At 54.8% G+C, this 15,607-nt stretch overlaps 1 protein-coding gene across 2 annotated transcripts; it reads left to right on the forward strand.

Moving 5' to 3' along the window:
* Positions 1-3,767: 3,767 nt before the first annotated feature.
* Positions 3,768-15,599, forward strand: CX3CL1 (C-X3-C motif chemokine ligand 1). 2 transcript variants are annotated; one of them, XM_060650699.3, is made up of 3 exons: positions 3,772-3,990; positions 10,460-10,580; positions 12,452-15,599. In XM_060650699.3, the coding sequence occupies exons 1-3, from the start codon at positions 3,921-3,923 to the stop codon at positions 13,560-13,562; spliced, it is 1,302 nt and encodes a 433-aa protein (XP_060506682.2). In that variant the 5' UTR covers positions 3,772-3,920; the 3' UTR covers positions 13,563-15,599. The 2 variants fall into 2 exon arrangements, with proteins under 2 accessions (XP_060506683.2, XP_060506682.2); XM_060650700.3 differs by lacking the exon at positions 10,460-10,580 and having other exon boundaries at positions 3,768-3,990.
* Positions 15,600-15,607: the final 8 nt, after the last annotated feature.

Genomic DNA, 15,607 nt, shown 5'->3' on the forward strand with positions numbered 1-15,607 from the left:
TTAATTTTGGCTCAGGTCGTGATCCCAGAGTTGTGAGATCGAGCCCCACATTGAGCCTTGCGTAGGGCTCTGTGCTGAGCGTAGAGCCTGCTTGGGATTCTCTCTCCCTCCCTCTCCCTCTCTCTCTCTCAAATAAAAAACAAAACGAACAAACAAAAAAACAAAAAGCAAAAACAAATCACAATGGGGATAACCCTTCTCCAGCAGAGAGACCGAGGGTAGGTGCCCATCAATCAGTCCACCAAGGGCAGCGGAACAACCTGTGTGCCATGACGGATATAACAGGTGTAATGTGAAAGATACAGCATTATTCATAACAGAGTCTTGCCAAGAACATGTAGCTGGGGTCTAATAGAGCCTTAGATCTGACTGCAATTTACAGGAAGTGAATAGGTTAGGGGAATGAATTAGATGACATCACAAAGAAACCATTAGATAAATTATGAGATCAGTGCATAAGACAATAGTTTTGAGACTCTTCAGAAAGTGGATGTGCAGGGGATCTTTTGTAGACTAAAAATAAATGCCAGTTGCAAGGCAGAAACCTAGATTGAACCCTGGTTCAAAAATAAAAGAGAGAAGGAGGGGAGGGAGGGAAGGAGGAATGGAGGGAGGAAGAAGGAAAGAAAAAAGGGGGGGAAAGAAGGAAAGAGAAAGGAAGGTGAAGCTATAAGATACATTTTGGGGACAATGGAGAAATTTGAGTATTAACCAAATATCACATGACATATAGGAATTATTGTTAATTTTGTTAGGTGGGGTAATAGTATATTTATGTAAGACAGTGTCTTTATACTGTGGAGATGCGTGCTGAAGGATTTAGGGGCAAAGTTTCAGACATCCATAATTTACTTTGAAATGGCTTGGCAGGAAAAAAAAAAAAAAAAAAAGCAAATGTGGGAAAATGCTAATCATTGAATTTAGGTGCCGAAGATATGAAAGATCTTTGTTCCCTTCCTTCTTCTTTATTGTTTAGGATTTTTCAAAACAACACTGTAAAAGAAACAAAGCAAAATTCTGCCCATCTTCTGATTGAAACATGATCTCTCTCTCCTGCTCACCCCTGCTTTCCTTGATTCCTGGACAAGAATAAAGCCTTCTCTCCCTGTCCCAGGCCCACAGCCCTAGAGTCTGTGGTAGGACTTCTCTTTCCTACCGAGCTAGGGCTCCTTGGAGCAGGGACTCCGTGTATTTGCCTTTGAGTCCCCGTGTCACCACAGGGCCGGGCACACACCAGGGTTCAATAGCAAACGCTCACAGCTCATGCGTGCCTGGCCCTGTGAAAGTCGTTAGTTTTGTGAACTCCCCCAGTGAGCCATTTGGTGAAGTTGCTGTTAGCATCCCATTCTACAGATGGGGAAGCTGAGGCTCCACAAGTAGTGGAGTCATGTTTGGCTTCAGGTCTTGGCTGACTTGCAAGTCTAGTTACTGTGTCCAAACTGAATTATCTAAACTCAGTCCTTAACACCTTGATAAGATAAGTGGGGCTGACCAGTCTGATATTGCAGGGGCGGGGGTGGGGGGTGGGGGGTGGGGGGAGGAGCTGGGCCGGAAGAGGGTAGAGATGTCCCCAGGGGCTGAACAAGGAAAAGCTGAGCCGTACTTGGTGTTTGAACACCTTATGGGTGTAAACTCACTTAATCCTCAGCAGTCCTCACGGTGGGGATAGAGAGAGGTTGTGTAGCCTGGTGGTCATGAGCTCAGACTCCAGGGCCAGCTGGCTGAGGCAAATCCAGTCTCCTTCACTTCTTGGCTGGTGATCCTCAGAAAAATTACTTAACTCTTGCATTCCTCAGTTTCCCCATCCATAAAATGGACCGTGATAGTGTTTTGCTTAAACGCTGGGTCACGGTGGCCCAAGTTACTCATACAAAGTGCTTGACACAGTGCCTGTCTCAGGGTTAAGCGTGAACTCAGAGAGGTAGGAAAGCTGCCCAAGATCACACAGAAGGAGTACTGTGCCAGGGCCAACTGATTCCAAATACTTTCCGTTCCAAATGCTTTCTAAATACTTCTTTGGAGCAAAGTCTGGGGCCAGGGGAACAAGCGTCTTAACGCCCCCAAACACCTGGCCCAACCTGGTTCTTGTCCTTTGTGAAGTGGAGGGCTTCCTAGGACTTGTCCCTTGCCTCCCCCCTTCCCCTTCCTTCCCTTGCCCCTCCTCCTTCCACTTCTCCCCCTCCCCCTGCCCTGCCCTGCCCTTCCTCCCTCTCTTCTTTCTCCCCCTCCCCCTGCCCCCTTCTTCATCTGCTCCTACCTCCATGGGCAGAGTAGAAAGAACCTTGGACTTCAGTTGTTACACTGCTTGTCCCTCTCTGCACCTCCGTTTTCCCAGTCTTAAGATGAGGGGCTGGACGACGGAAAAGTGAAGGTCACTGGCTTTATATCTGCTTGGGCTGGGACGGGTTCTCCAAGCCTGGTGCAATGGGCCCGAGCCAGGGGCGCTCCTCCCCATCGAGAAGGGGCGTCCAGCCTCCTACCTTCACGCCCCAGAAGCCTCACTGTGTTTGGGGGAGCAAGGGGGCCTCTGGCCATAGGGGCTGTGACTTCTCTGCCCAGCCCAGCCTGGACCAACTGGCTCTGGAGCCTGGGGCAGTGGCTCCGAGACAAACTGGTTCCCAGTTGGCTGGTAGCCAAAGACACCTAGATAGGAGTGGGGTTCATTGATAACTCCTGGCATCAGGCTGGGCTAGGCGACCGTTGAACTCTTCCAGGGTGTCAGGAATTGTTGCCATTGCCTTTAGGGAGGGCCGCCCTCAAAGCGGGCTGTGCTGCACCCACACGCCTCCATGCATTTCCACCAGCGTGGTGGGAGCTGGCTGGCCGGCTGTCACGTGACGGAGGGAGAACCTGGAAAGTCAGAGCTGCGAAGCCCCCCTCCCCAGTGGGTGAGCCCAGCTCCCTCCTGTGCGGGGGGGAGAACCGAGCCGCTCCCCCGCCCCCAAGAGAGGGAGGCCTTCTTCAGGGCACCTACCAAGGTGCAGGCAAGGACTGCACCCAGGGTGAGACCAGCAGCCACGCTGTTCCCTGCGGGGCCAGAGCTGGGCATGGCGGCAGGTGTAAAGGAGGAAAGGAGAGGTCGAGCAGCTGGAGGCAGGGAGGCCAGGGCTCTTTCCTGTGGCCTAAACTACACGCGCCCCTGTGCATGTCTAGTCTGTTCTCCACCCTAGTGCTCTGAATGACCTGAGGTGATTCCACCCCTTCTCTGGGCCTCAGTTTCACCATCTGTCCCTATGAAGTTAAGCCAGATCATTCTTCCAGCAAACGTGTACTGTACCGAGGCCCTATTGTTTGCCAGGCTCCATGCGGGGCTCGGGGATACATTGCTGAACGAGATCCCCCGGGGAAGTGGGGCTTCGAGGGGGAAAGGTTGGGGGGTCTTTCATGAGGTGGGAGGGATATGTCTCCCAGATCAAAGGAGAGCTTGTCCGATCCAAACTGTAGGGTCCCGAGACCCTCCTGGCCTGCTGGCAGCCGGCACTCTGTTCTTCCGTCCTTTTGTTTATTGCTTACTTAGGGCTGGGGTCCCAGGTCAGAATCCAGGGCGGGCGGACGTGGGTAGCCCCGCAGATGGGGGGTTGAGGATGCCTTTTGAATGCTCTCAAGCCCGGACCAGCTTCCCAGGCAGGTCTGATGTGAGGAACCCTAGTGAGCGGCCAGCCCGGTCCCCCCCTCCCCTGCTGCAGGCCCGAGCCAGCTCTGTTCCTTGGCAACGTCCTGAGGAATCCAGCGGCTGCACGCTGGCTCCCTTCCTTTCCCCTCCCACCGACTGCCTGCGGGGGCTGGAGGCGGAGGCAGAGGCAGCAAGCCCCATTATAAAAAGCGACAGGGCTCAGGCGGCGAGGGCACGGCACTGAGCTCAGACACCCAGACACCGGCCCTGTCCGGACCCCCGCCCGGACCCCCGCCCGCCCTCGGCCATGGCTTCACCACCTCTCTCGTGGCTGCTCCGCTTGGCCGCCCTCTGCCATCTGACTGCGCTGCTAGCCGGTGAGTGCGGGGGAGACTGCAGCCCCACTCGTGCCCTTCAGGCCTGACATGGGGTGGGGGGCAGACCCCACCTGGGTAAGGTCCATAGCAGCTCCTTCCAAAGGGTGTGGTACAGGGGGCTGGGCTCCTCCCTGACCAGATTCAGGGCTGTCCCTCCTGCTAGAAAGATTTCCAGGCTCGGAGACTGTGCCCGCCTGGCCCAGTGAGCAAGGGAGCTACCGCTCTGGCAGTGCCGAGAGGTGGTGTGGACCGCACAAGGGCGCCAGGCACAAAGGGGGTCTTAGGAGGGAGGGGGGCAGGGAAGCCTGAGGAAGTTCCTGCCGGGCGTCTGGGTGGGGGGCCCTGGCTGACAGCGGGCTGGGTCTCTCCCCCCGGGGTTAATGTGTAACTGGCAGCCCAGATTCCTGAGTCGCAGCAGTGGCCGCGGCCCAGGCCATGGTAGGGATTTTCTCCTGTCCTGGTTTTGAGTAGGGGGCCCAGGAACCGTGGAGACCAAGGTCATTGCAGATCAGGGACTGGGCTTGTTGCTGTTGCTCTGCTCTGTAGTCCCTCTGCCCGTATCTTGACCATGATAGCATCCTCCTCCTCCAAGCATAGCTTAGAAAATGCTTTCACCTCCAAATACTTGCTTTCTGGAGCGTAGGACGTGGTAGGGCATGAGGTATGCATCCCACTGACACGACGAAGATGGAGACCCAGGGAGGTCTGAGCCAGACCATCTGGCAGGTTGAGGCTCAGAGAGGCTAGGAGCCTGCCTTGGGACACACAGCAAGTCTGAGGGAATGAGAGCTGTCTCAAGCTGCCAGGACACCTCCATGGAGCAAACTGCCTTTCGAGTCCTTCTATGTGGGGGAAACCAAGAACAGACCAGGGAGCAGGTGGTGGTGATGGGGGGCATGAGAGGCCAAGTGCTGCTGGCCTCCTGGGCTTGAACCCTAAAGCCAGAGGTGTTTGGAGGCAGTGAGCACTAGAAGACAGGGAATCAGATGGAAGTTGCTTTGCCATGGCCGTGACCCCAAGTGGGGTCTCGCCTTCTTTGGTCCCAACGACTACACCCTCGAATATAGCTATTGCCTCCTGTGCAGTGAGGCCCAAAGCCTAGGAAGGCATTTTGGAAGCGGGAGGAGCACGGGTGCTGGAGTGAAGGGTTCGTATGGTAAGATAAAGAGGGATCCCAGGTCGGGGTTGGGGGGGACCCTGGACACTCTGTTTATTTCTGCCCTGATCTTGGTCACTGACTTTGCTGGAAGATACACTAATTCAACCCTTCTGAGCCTCAATTTCACTTCCTCCTCCTGGTATTGGGCTAGACTCACCTTGGAGGTCTTCACCCACACTGACGTTTGTGGCTCTGAGAGACCCCCTGGGAGGCCCCGCAGGACGAAGGAGTGTATGGTGTGGTCCAGAAGCCGGAGACACCCCAGGGGGTGCTGGGAGCTTTGTGGCTGCAGCTCTGGCTGGTGCGGGGGGCAGGTGCGTCAGTCCCCAAATGTGGGTTTGCGGGGCTGTGGCAGGAGGGAGGCTCCTCTGCTTTATATAACAAACCTGCAGATACAAGTCAGGGCAGAGAATTTTCTCCCCGAGCACTGACGCATTCACTCCTACTCAAACCCTGACGAGAAAGAGGGGGAAAAAAAACCTGTTTTAAGCTGCTGTAGTCTGCCCCCCGATTAGCTGTGGAGGTGGATGGGGAAGGCACGGGAAGATAAATTCAGACTGTCAGATCCAGGCCCCGGTCGAATTTAAATAAAAATTCCTCTATTTCTTCGTTGGTTCAAATTGTATGTGCCACAGAGTGCTTTCTTGTGAATTTTGTTCATTCATTGAACGAATATTCGTTGGGCATCGGCTGGGTGCCAGCCCCCGTTGTAGGTGCTGGGGCCACATCAGAGAATAAAACGGCCAAAGATCCCAGTCCTCAGAGTGCTGAACACTCACCGGAGAAGACAGATGATACAAAAAAATAAATCAGTAAACCATTTGGTCTGTTAGAAAGAAAAACATGCTGTGATTTGTTCACATTAAAAAAAATTTTTTTAATGTTTATTTATTGTGAGAGAGAGCGAGTGGGGGAGGGGGAGAGAGGGAGAGGGAGAGAGAGAGAGAATTCTTTTGCACTGCCAGAGCAGAGCCCTACGTGGGGCTCAAACTCAAGAACCATAAGATCATGACCTGAGTTGAAATCGAGTGGACGCTTAACCGACTGAGCCACTCAGGTGCCCCAACAAGCTGTGATTTAAAAAAACATGGAGGGGGGCTGCGGGGGGCGGGGAGGAGGTGTTGAAATTTTAAGTAGGGGTCAGGAGGGACTCCCGGAGAAGTAGCCATCAAGGGAGGTGAGGGAAGATCTTCATGGGTGTCTCTTTCAGGCAGTGGTTCTCAATGGGTGATTTGCGCCCCCCCCCCCCCCCCCCCCCCCGCCAGGGGCATTTGGCAATTTCTGAAGACATTTTTGTTATTACAAATGTCGCCAAATTTCTGGTTGGGGGATGCTCAGAAATCTAGTGGGTAGAGGGCGGGGATGATGCTGAATATCTTACAGTGCACAAGACAGTTCCCACAACAAAGAATTATCTGGTCCAAAATGTCAATGGTGTTGCTGTTGAGTAAACCCCCGGTCCAGATATTTAAAAATCTTCACTCTCATAACCACCCTGTGAAGCAGATATTACCACGCCCATTTTACAGGTAAGGGTACTGAGGCTCAGACAGCCTAAGTGACTTGTCCAGGACACACACCTGAGCAACGGCTCAAGCCCTGTCTCTATCGCCTCACCCAGAGACCCACAACATTCTTGTCTCCTCCTGCCCATAAGCCTCTTAGCGGTCCTTGAGGCCCAGCCTACAGGATACCTCCTCCAAGAAGCCTCCCTTGATTACTTGCAGTGGGAAGTGGTCTCTCCCTCATGCAAATCTCAGCACATTTAGGGTATATTCTGGAACATGGTGTTTCCACCTGGTGTTTAAGGCTGTTTAGAATGGGGGGGGGGGGGGAGGTCCAGAGGTTGGGAGGAAAACAAGATCTGCCACTAAGCAGCTGTGTGGCCTCGGGCAAGTCATTTAACCTCCCTGATTATCAGCTTCTGTGTCAATTAAATTGAGGTAACAATACTCCCTTTGCAGGGGTGCTGGGAATTAATAACAGCAGATGTGCCTGTGCTAAGCACAGGGTCCAGTACAGAGTAATATAAGTCATGATACTTTGTGGGCATGTCTTGGCTGCCCTTCAGGCTGAGACCTCCTGAGGACAGAGACAGTTCTGCTCACTGTGCCTCACAACACCCAGCACGGGGCCTGGCAAGAGGGAAAATCAGCATTTGACTGAGAAAACACCACGAGCTAATAGTGTGGGGTTGAGGCACTCTCTCTAAGCTCAGCACCAGCACCAATGGGAGGAAGGAAGGGCTCAGGGTTAAGAACAAGAGGGCCCGGGTCTTTGTAGATGCTCAAAAGTAATTCAGTAAGTGTTGGCTGAATCAGGAAACGGATGGATAGATGGATGGATGGATGGATGGATGGATGGATGGACAGATGGGGAGGTAGGCGGAGGGGTAAGTAAATTGAGACATTATTTCATTCAATTACTATTTTTTGAATGTCTACTTTGTGCTGGGAAGCACTGTGACACCAAGACTGGCAAGGTCCCTGCCTTCTCAAAACTCATATGACAGTAGATGGCTGGCTGGTTGGAAGCATTATCTCCAATGACAGGAAAGAAAATTTCAGTTCCGAGAAGAAAAACCTCCTTAGGTTAGTTATACAACCCTTCCCCAGGAAAAGAACCTGGCCAAGGGCATTTAGGCACTGTGGCAGAAGGTGGGGACTTTGGGGACAGGCTGATTTCGTGGCTCTTTAAAGCCCCAGGAGTAAGCAGTGGCCTGCCCCATCCTGGGACACAGAGTCAAGGACACAGACTCACAAAACCTAGCATATCCCTCCTGCCCACTGGCAGCCTCCCCGTGGCTCTAGGTCACCTGAGGGCACTGTTCCAGGGTTTTTCAGAGAAGGGCACCTACCAGACCAATCCAGGGAATTGCCTTCCCAGCTCTGTTCAACAGGGTCTATGGAGTATGCAGCCGAGTCATTCCAAAGGCAGGTGATAAGGCAGCGAAGTCGCTTTCACATCCTGGTTCCTCAGAGAGAAAGGGCAGCCTGTGGCTTAGGGACCGGCCACTGGAGGGCTTCCTGCCCACCTCAGGAGCTGCTAGTGCCGCCCCTTGATGGCCCAGGCTAGCGCAGCCCTGCAGATCCTGAACCACCCTTCCACAGTTGGGGTGGGCTGAGGCTACGGGGGAGCGATGGGAGAGGAGGTGGCACATTCTAGAAGGGGTGCATGTGCGTGTGCTTGCACCTGTATTTGGGAAGGCAGAGCCTGTTTGCATATCCATGTCCGTGTAAATACTTGTGCATGAGTAAGTATCAGCTGGGTCCTCCCTGGTTCTGCTGGGCTCTCATTCAGCTCTCTGGACTCCACTGCCCTGGAAGTCCTGGCCTCTAGAATTTTGCAAAACCCTCTGGGGTCTTGCTTCTGCTGCATATGACTTTGACCCAGCTCCAAAACTCAGGCTCTTCCTTATTTTTTACATACCCTTCTTGAGAAGACACCAAGCAGAATAAATGTTGCTGGCGATTTTAGGGCAAGGAGGAAGGAAGAAAGGAAAAGCCATGCAAACAGCTTTTCAAATGTTTACATAAAATATTTGAGCTCTCAACTCTCTGTTGAGTCACCCTCAACCTGTCCTGGGGTTTCTCTCTGGCTACATGCCATCAGCAGCCATTAGCCATCCCACTGTGCCCCCACCCCACGCACAGCCCCCACCTTCCACCCCTTCTCCTTACTCCTGCTCCCCTGTCTTGCCCAGGGGGCTCCCAATGGCCCCTCGGTTCCCCTTAGCAACTACTCCCACACTCCTCTTGGGTCTTAATGGAAGAACAAAGGATCCCCTACCCCCTACTCAGCAGACCCAGCTCCCAGCTTCCTTAGAAGGTGGTTGTACTTCCACATTTAAAATTTTTTATCTATTACACGTGCCTGATCATATGTATGCCTTTATGTGTTTTTTTTTGGGGGGGGGGTATGTGTGTGCATTCTGTTTGTTGGTGTGTGTGTGTGTACGTGTGTGTATGTGTCATAGGGTGGGCACATGAGATGTGGTGGAGAGAGGTCTGGGTGTATCTCAGAGGTCATGGAAATCCATGAATATGAATCAGCCTGTGAGGGAGGAGTGGGGTGTGTATGCAGGGGGTGGAGGGTCGGGGGGTTGATAATTGAGCTGGTGACTTACTGGGGGGGTGCGTAGACCCATGGGCCCAGAAGAGATCAGAGCCTGGCCTCACAGGAGAGCCCGTCCCATCACTTGCTGGCTGTGTGACCTCAGGCAGGTCCCTGTCACTCTCCGATTTGTCTCCCCTTCTGTACACTGACCAACGACAGTGACTTAATTTCATTTAAAAAAATGTTTATAGCTTTTAAAAAAGTTTTTATTTATTTATTTATTTTGAAAGAGAGAGAGCATGTGGGGGAGGGGCAGAGAGAGAGAGAGAGAGAGAGAGAGAGAGAGAGAGAATCCCAAGCAGGCTCCACACCATTAGTGCAGAGCCAGATGTGGGGCTTAAACTCATGAACCATGAGATCATGACCTGAGCCAAAACCAAGAGATGCTTACCAATTGAGCCACCCAGGCACCCTAGCTGGCAACTTGATTTTTATTTATTTATTTTTTAACATTTATTTTCGAGAGACAGAGCACGAGTGGGGGAGAGGCAGAGAGAGAGGGAGACACAGAATCCAAAGCAGGCTCCAGGCTCTGAGCTGTCAGCACAGAGCCCGACGTGTGCTGTCAGCACAGGGCCTGAGCTCAGGGACTGCGAGATCATGACCCGGGCCGAAGTCGGCCACCCAACCGACTGAGCCGCCCAGGCGCTCTGCAACTTGATTTTTATTTTTTTATTTTTATTTATTTAAAAAACATTTTTTTAAATGTTTATTTATTTTTGAGACAGAGAGAGACCGAGCATGAGCAGGGGAGGGGCAGAGAGAAAGGGAGATACAGAATCCGAAACAGGCTCCAGGCTCCGAGCCGTCAGCACGGAGCCCAACGCGGGGCTCGAACTCACAAACTGTGAGATCATGACCTGAGCTGAAGTCGGACGCTTAACCGACTGAGCCACCCAGGCGCCCCACCACTTGATTTTTAAAATGAACCCTTACTACGTGCCAGGCACTAAGAGCTTTGTAAGTGAGACTACATCTTCATTAATTTATATAACATCCCTATGAGGTAGATACTATCACTGTCCCTATTGCACAGGTAGGGAAACTGAGGCATAGAGAGGTTTGGCCGGGGATGGGGGACTGAGGTCAAGGGCCTTGGAGACCAGGGTGTGCAGGGCATCGGCTGTGTCCTGGGACTGGGAAGCCAGATGCCCTTGGACAGTCCTGCTGACTGGGGGGCCTCTGTGGGCTCAGGACAGCACCTCGGTGTGAAGAAATGCAACGTCACCTGCAGCAAGATGACCTCGGAGATCCCTGTGGCTTTACTAGTCCACTACCAACGAAATCAAGAATCCTGCGGCAAGCATGCCATCATGTAGGTACTCGGGCTCTCGGCCTCTACTAATCCCTGTCCACGTTCTTCCTCCTCAACCTGGGCTCCCGCCAAGGGCCTCAGCAAATGCTCCTCCTGCTCCTGGCTCCCTGACTCCTCGATGACCTTGATATCTGTGTCCCAAGATAAAAGTGGGAGCGGCTTCCTGAAAGGCCTTTGGTCTGGAGCAGCAACCAAGGGGTGGTATGTTTTAGGCAGCCCTTGGACCCGCTGGGCAGGTAAAGCACTGTGGTCTCAAGGGCAGGCTCCAGACTCCAACAGATGTGGTGCAAATCCTGGCTTCACCACTGACAGGTTGCGTGGCCCTGCTCACACTCGCTACCCTCTGGGCTTTAGTTTCCTTATCTATAAAACGGGGTAGTTGGGAGGATGAGAGGCGATCACGTAAATAAGCAGCTTGGCAGGGTGCCCAAAAGCCGCTGATGGGAAAGGCAGAGATTATTATCTGCACTTGACAGATGAGGAAACAGGATTCCAGTGAGATTTGGGGCAGGGGCCAACCTGAACCAGCCCCCCCACCGGCCCCCGCCCATCCCGACCGTCGGGACCCTTGGCTGTCTTGGCCGCTTACTCTCCTGGGGTCCTCTTGGGTCCCGCCCAGTCGCCCAGCCCCATGACCTTTCCACAGACCGACCTTCGGGCCTGGCGTCAGGAAATGGCTAGAGGCTCTCAACGTCTAGGCTCAGCTAAAGGAAGTCGTGTCCTTCACTCCACTGACTGCACAGTTACCACGAGGGGCTGCTGCCTGACCTCTCTGCTCACCTGCCAGGGCTTGCTTCCCCCGGACTCCCCCACAAATTTGCTTCTGTTTTCTAGGTAAAGGGGAAGTAGGCAGCCCCAGGGAGGGGACTGTGGCACCAGGCAGCACCTTGCCTGTGGGGGCCTGAAGGCTTATGCTTGCTCCCTGCACTTCTCTGGTTTCCCAGCGTGCCGGAGCCACGCACGTTCGCGTTACCTCTCTGAGCCTCGGTTTTCTCATCTGTAAAATGGGGATGGGCGTGGTAGCCACCTCTCAGGATGGGTGTGAGGTTGAAACAGGCAAAATGCCTGCTAGCACAGTGGCATGGAGCGTGAGCCCCAGGCAGCTCTGAGCTGTGTGCTCGGCAGTTAGCCAGCCAGAGGAAGCTCAAGATTTGGATGGCCCTCGGGGTCCCGACGGGACCACCATATATGTGGCTGTAGCTCACTAAATATGTTTTCAGCCTGAGGATGCACACTAAGAGAGGAGGTAGAGGTCTGGAGGGCAGCCTGTAACTGAGGGAGAGGAGGAAGAGGACATTTAAATCAGCTCCTTCCAGAGAGAGGAGGCCTTACTCACCCAGAGCTCACCAGTCACACACCTGACAGCAGGGAACAGCTCTGGACGGCTCCCCCAGTCAGAAGACTCACAGCCCAGAGTCCCCTGCCTTAATGGTAACGATATTCTTATTAACAGTGGTCCTCTGAGTCTCCCACTCTGAGCCAGGTGCTTTATATCATTTTCTTTTCTTTTTTCTTTCTTTCTTTCTTTTTTTACAATAACACAAAAGCGGGGTGGCCAACTTGTCCCAATTTTCTGGGACTTTCACAGAGAAGTTCCAGATCTTGAGGACCCCCCCTCTGTCCCAGCTTTTCCGGGGAGGTTGGTCACCCCGTAGAAGGTAGGTATGCTATCTCTATTTCTCAGGCGAGGACAGGGAAATCCCAGAACTCAAGCTGCCCAAGCTAATCAGCTCACAGCTCACAGCTCACAGCTAATAAGTGTTGGGGGCAGGATTTCCGGCCGGGTCTGTTCACCTGCAGAGCATTTGCACGATGCCTCTACTCCACATGGCATCTGGGCATCACCGGGCCCCTGTCTTCCTTCCTTGTAGCTTGAGGACCAAACAGAACAAAACCTTCTGTGCTGATCCAAAGGCGAAATGGGTCCAGAAAGCCATGGCACATCTAGAGCGCCAGACTGCTATGCCGGTGCAAAATGGCGGCACGTTCGAGAAGCAAATTGGCGTGGGTGAACCCAGGACCACCCTGGCCGCCAGGGGAATGGACAAGTCTACGGTCACAGAGCCCAAAGCTACCCGGGAAAGCAGTGGCCAGGAGGCACAGAGGGCCTTGGGGACTTCTCCAGAGCTGTCGACAGGAGTGGCTGATTCCTGGGGGACCAGGTTCCCCTCCACTTCAAAGGCTCCAGATGGAGGGCCTCCAGCTGGGTCCCAGAGGACTGAGCTTTTCAACGCCGCTGCCCTCACCACCCCGGCGTCCTGGCAGAGTTCTGCCTACAAACCTGGGTCGGGCCTCTGGGCTGAGGGAAAGGCCTCTGAGGCCCTCCCCACCCAGGCCCCCGCCACCCAGGCCCCCGCCACCCAGGCCCCCCCCACCCAGGCCTCCTCCACCCAGACCCCCTCCACCCAGGCCCCCCCCACCCAGGCCCCCTCTACCCAGACCCTCCTTACCCAAGACCCCTCCACCCAGACCCTCCCTACCCAGGCCCCCCCTACCCAGGTCCCCACCATTTTATACACAGCCTCAGAGGACCAACCTGTGTGGACCTCTGGCCCCATGCCAGAGAACTCTCTAGGGCCCGTGGAGATGGGTCCCATTTCAGCTCACACGGATGCTCTCAGAGGGTCTGACAGCATGCCCCGTCTCTCCATGGTCCCTGTGTCCTCAGAAAGTGTTCCCAGCAGGGAGCCAGTGGCCTCAGGCAGCTGGACCCCTAAGGCTGAGGAGCCCATCCATGCCACTGTGGACCCCCAGCGGCTGGAAGTCCTCATTACTCCTGTCCCTGACTCCCAGGCGGCCACCCGGAGGCAGGCAGTAGGGCTGTTGGCCTTCCTCGGCCTCCTCTTCTGCCTGGGGGTGGCCATGTTCGCCTACCAAAGCCTCCAGGGCTGCCCCCGCAAGATGGCAGGGGACATGGTGGACGGGCTTCGCTATGTCCCCCGGAGCTGCGGCAGTAACTCGTACGTCCTGGTGCCCGTGTGAGCTGCCCACCTGCCTGCGTCCAGTTGTTCAACTCAGACAGCTGCCTGGGGTCCCCCATCCTTATATCCACCCTCACCCAAGGCCTGACCTGAGCTGGGATGATCAGAGCAAGGACGCAGGATCTTTCGCAAGGAACTGCTCCCAGCTCCCGGGCACGCCCCAGGAGGCCACTCCTCACCTTTGTTGACCTACCCGGGACAGGAGTGGTGGCCTTTGCAACTCACTCCCATGTCCCCAAGTCAGGAAACTTCTGCTGCTGGCTGGTTAGAGGTTCCCTTTGACACAGTCCCAGACCCAGTAAACAATTATTTATTGAACAAACGCCCGGCCCCTCTGGTTCCCATGCCCACACGTTACCACGGTCATCCCATCTCACGAATGAGCCTCAGGCCAGGCCCCTCCTGCCCCACTCCCTCAGACCTCATCGTGTCTCTTGGTCCCGCTGCAGTCGCCAGTCACCCCGGCTACCTGCGGTGCTATCTCCCCCATCCCCTGTACAGAGCCCACACCCAGCCGGGGACCCGTCTTCTCTTGCATGAGGCTAGTGTGGCGTTTCCTGGGACTGCCCCCAGGAAGGCTCTGCCCTCGGTTAGGCATTGTGGGAAGGGGAGACCAAGCGACCTGGTGGCTTTGATTTGTGTTTCTTCTCAGTCGATGCTGTGCAGAGGAGGGACATTGACTTTGAGCGTGAAAGCTGGGGTTCTAGTCCCGGGCCCATCACCAACCCAGCAAGGCATCCGTACCTCTGGTTTTCCATCTGGGGAAGGAAAGAGTCATGGCAAATGTGTGACAGTAACCTGTCCTGACGGGCATCACTCACTGGTCCAGAGACCCCCCCTTTTCCCAGACCCTGGGTGTAGCCTCACAACGGAACACACCTCAGCCGGTCTTCACCCGCCGGGGAGCCCGGCACGCTGCTGGGCTCTGAGACTGGGAGCGGTGCAAGAGAGAGATCTGATAGCTCAGGTCCTGCTCTGTGGGAGGGAGTCAGCTCTGTGGGCCCCCTGAGGGGACCGGGCTGGCTTTGAGAACAGCCCTCTCAGGGTCACCAGGCTTGCAGGGACACCCGGACAAGCCCAAGTGATGTGTGACAGGCTGAGGAGGAGTGGAGGCCTGCGGGCTCCCCGGGGGGGCTGAGGCGCTCAGGAAAAGGAAAGGGGGAGGCTGCAGGGGGCAGCCCCTGGCCTGTGTGAGGGACTTGGGCCCTGCGTTTGCCGTTTCTGCAGCCTGGAGTCCTCTTCTGCCTCTCTCACTCCCTAACAACACTGCTGTCCTCCGGTCCGGGTCTTCCCTCACCCTCCAGCCCACCACAGGCAGGGCCAGGGTTGCAAGGACATTTTCCATGGGATCAGAGTCCACCGCTGAAACCTGAGGTTCCGTGTTTACCTCTGAAAGACTCCGTCCTGTGGGGAGGGAAGCTGTGGGCACCAAGTCAGGGGTTCCCTTTTTGGGTGCTGAGGACTCAGGCAGGCCTGACAGGGCCTGTGGGCCTCACCCCTCAGAGTCCCCAGGGGCAGCTCTCCCCCTCCCTCTGTCCCTGACGGTGACCCTTGCCCCCCACCTGGGGAGCCTCCCATGAGCCAGGCTTCCCCCAGGTGTGGGTGACACTCTACTTGGCAGATAGATGCTCAGAGGAAGCAGACACAGCTCTGGCCCACAGAGAGGGGCCCTCCTGCACCGCCTGCTGCACACGACCTGGGATGTTGGGGCCTGGCTCTAGTGGGGGGCACTCTGATGGCTTGGAGGGCAGACAGCAGGTCTAAATGCACTTTTTTGGGCTCCCCCAGGTTTGGAGAGCCCTCGAGGAGTGGAGCACCCATGATGGGGCTCCCTACTTTTGTGAGGAGACAGCTGGGAGCGGCCAGTTCCCCTTCCACAGACTTGATTAGTCCCCCTCCCCCCAAGCAGGACATGGGCAAGGACAATTTGGGGGGGGGGGACTTTGGAAGGAGTTGGTTGATCCTTTGCTTTTCCAACCCTATCACCAATGTCTGTGCTATTTTGTATTTTACTAATAAAATTGAAAAGTCTTGTGAATCGAATAA

The sequence above is a fragment of the Panthera onca genome, chromosome E2 (assembly GCF_046562875.1).
Source record: "Panthera onca isolate mPanOnc1 chromosome E2, mPanOnc1 haplotype 2, whole genome shotgun sequence".
Classification (NCBI taxonomy): Eukaryota; Metazoa; Chordata; class Mammalia; order Carnivora; family Felidae; genus Panthera; species Panthera onca.

Excerpts from the sequence above, each read along its gene's own strand:
- CX3CL1 (XM_060650699.3), top strand. The coding sequence starts at position 3,921 with ATGGCTTCACCACCTCTCTCGTGGCTGCTCCGCTTGGCCGCCCTCTGC. Across the intron at positions 3,991-10,459 it reads TCTGACTGCGCTGCTAGCCG|GACAGCACCTCGGTGTGAAG; the intron begins GTGAGTGCGGGG and ends CTGTGGGCTCAG. Across the intron at positions 10,581-12,451 it reads TGCGGCAAGCATGCCATCAT|CTTGAGGACCAAACAGAACA; the intron begins GTAGGTACTCGG and ends CCTTCCTTGTAG.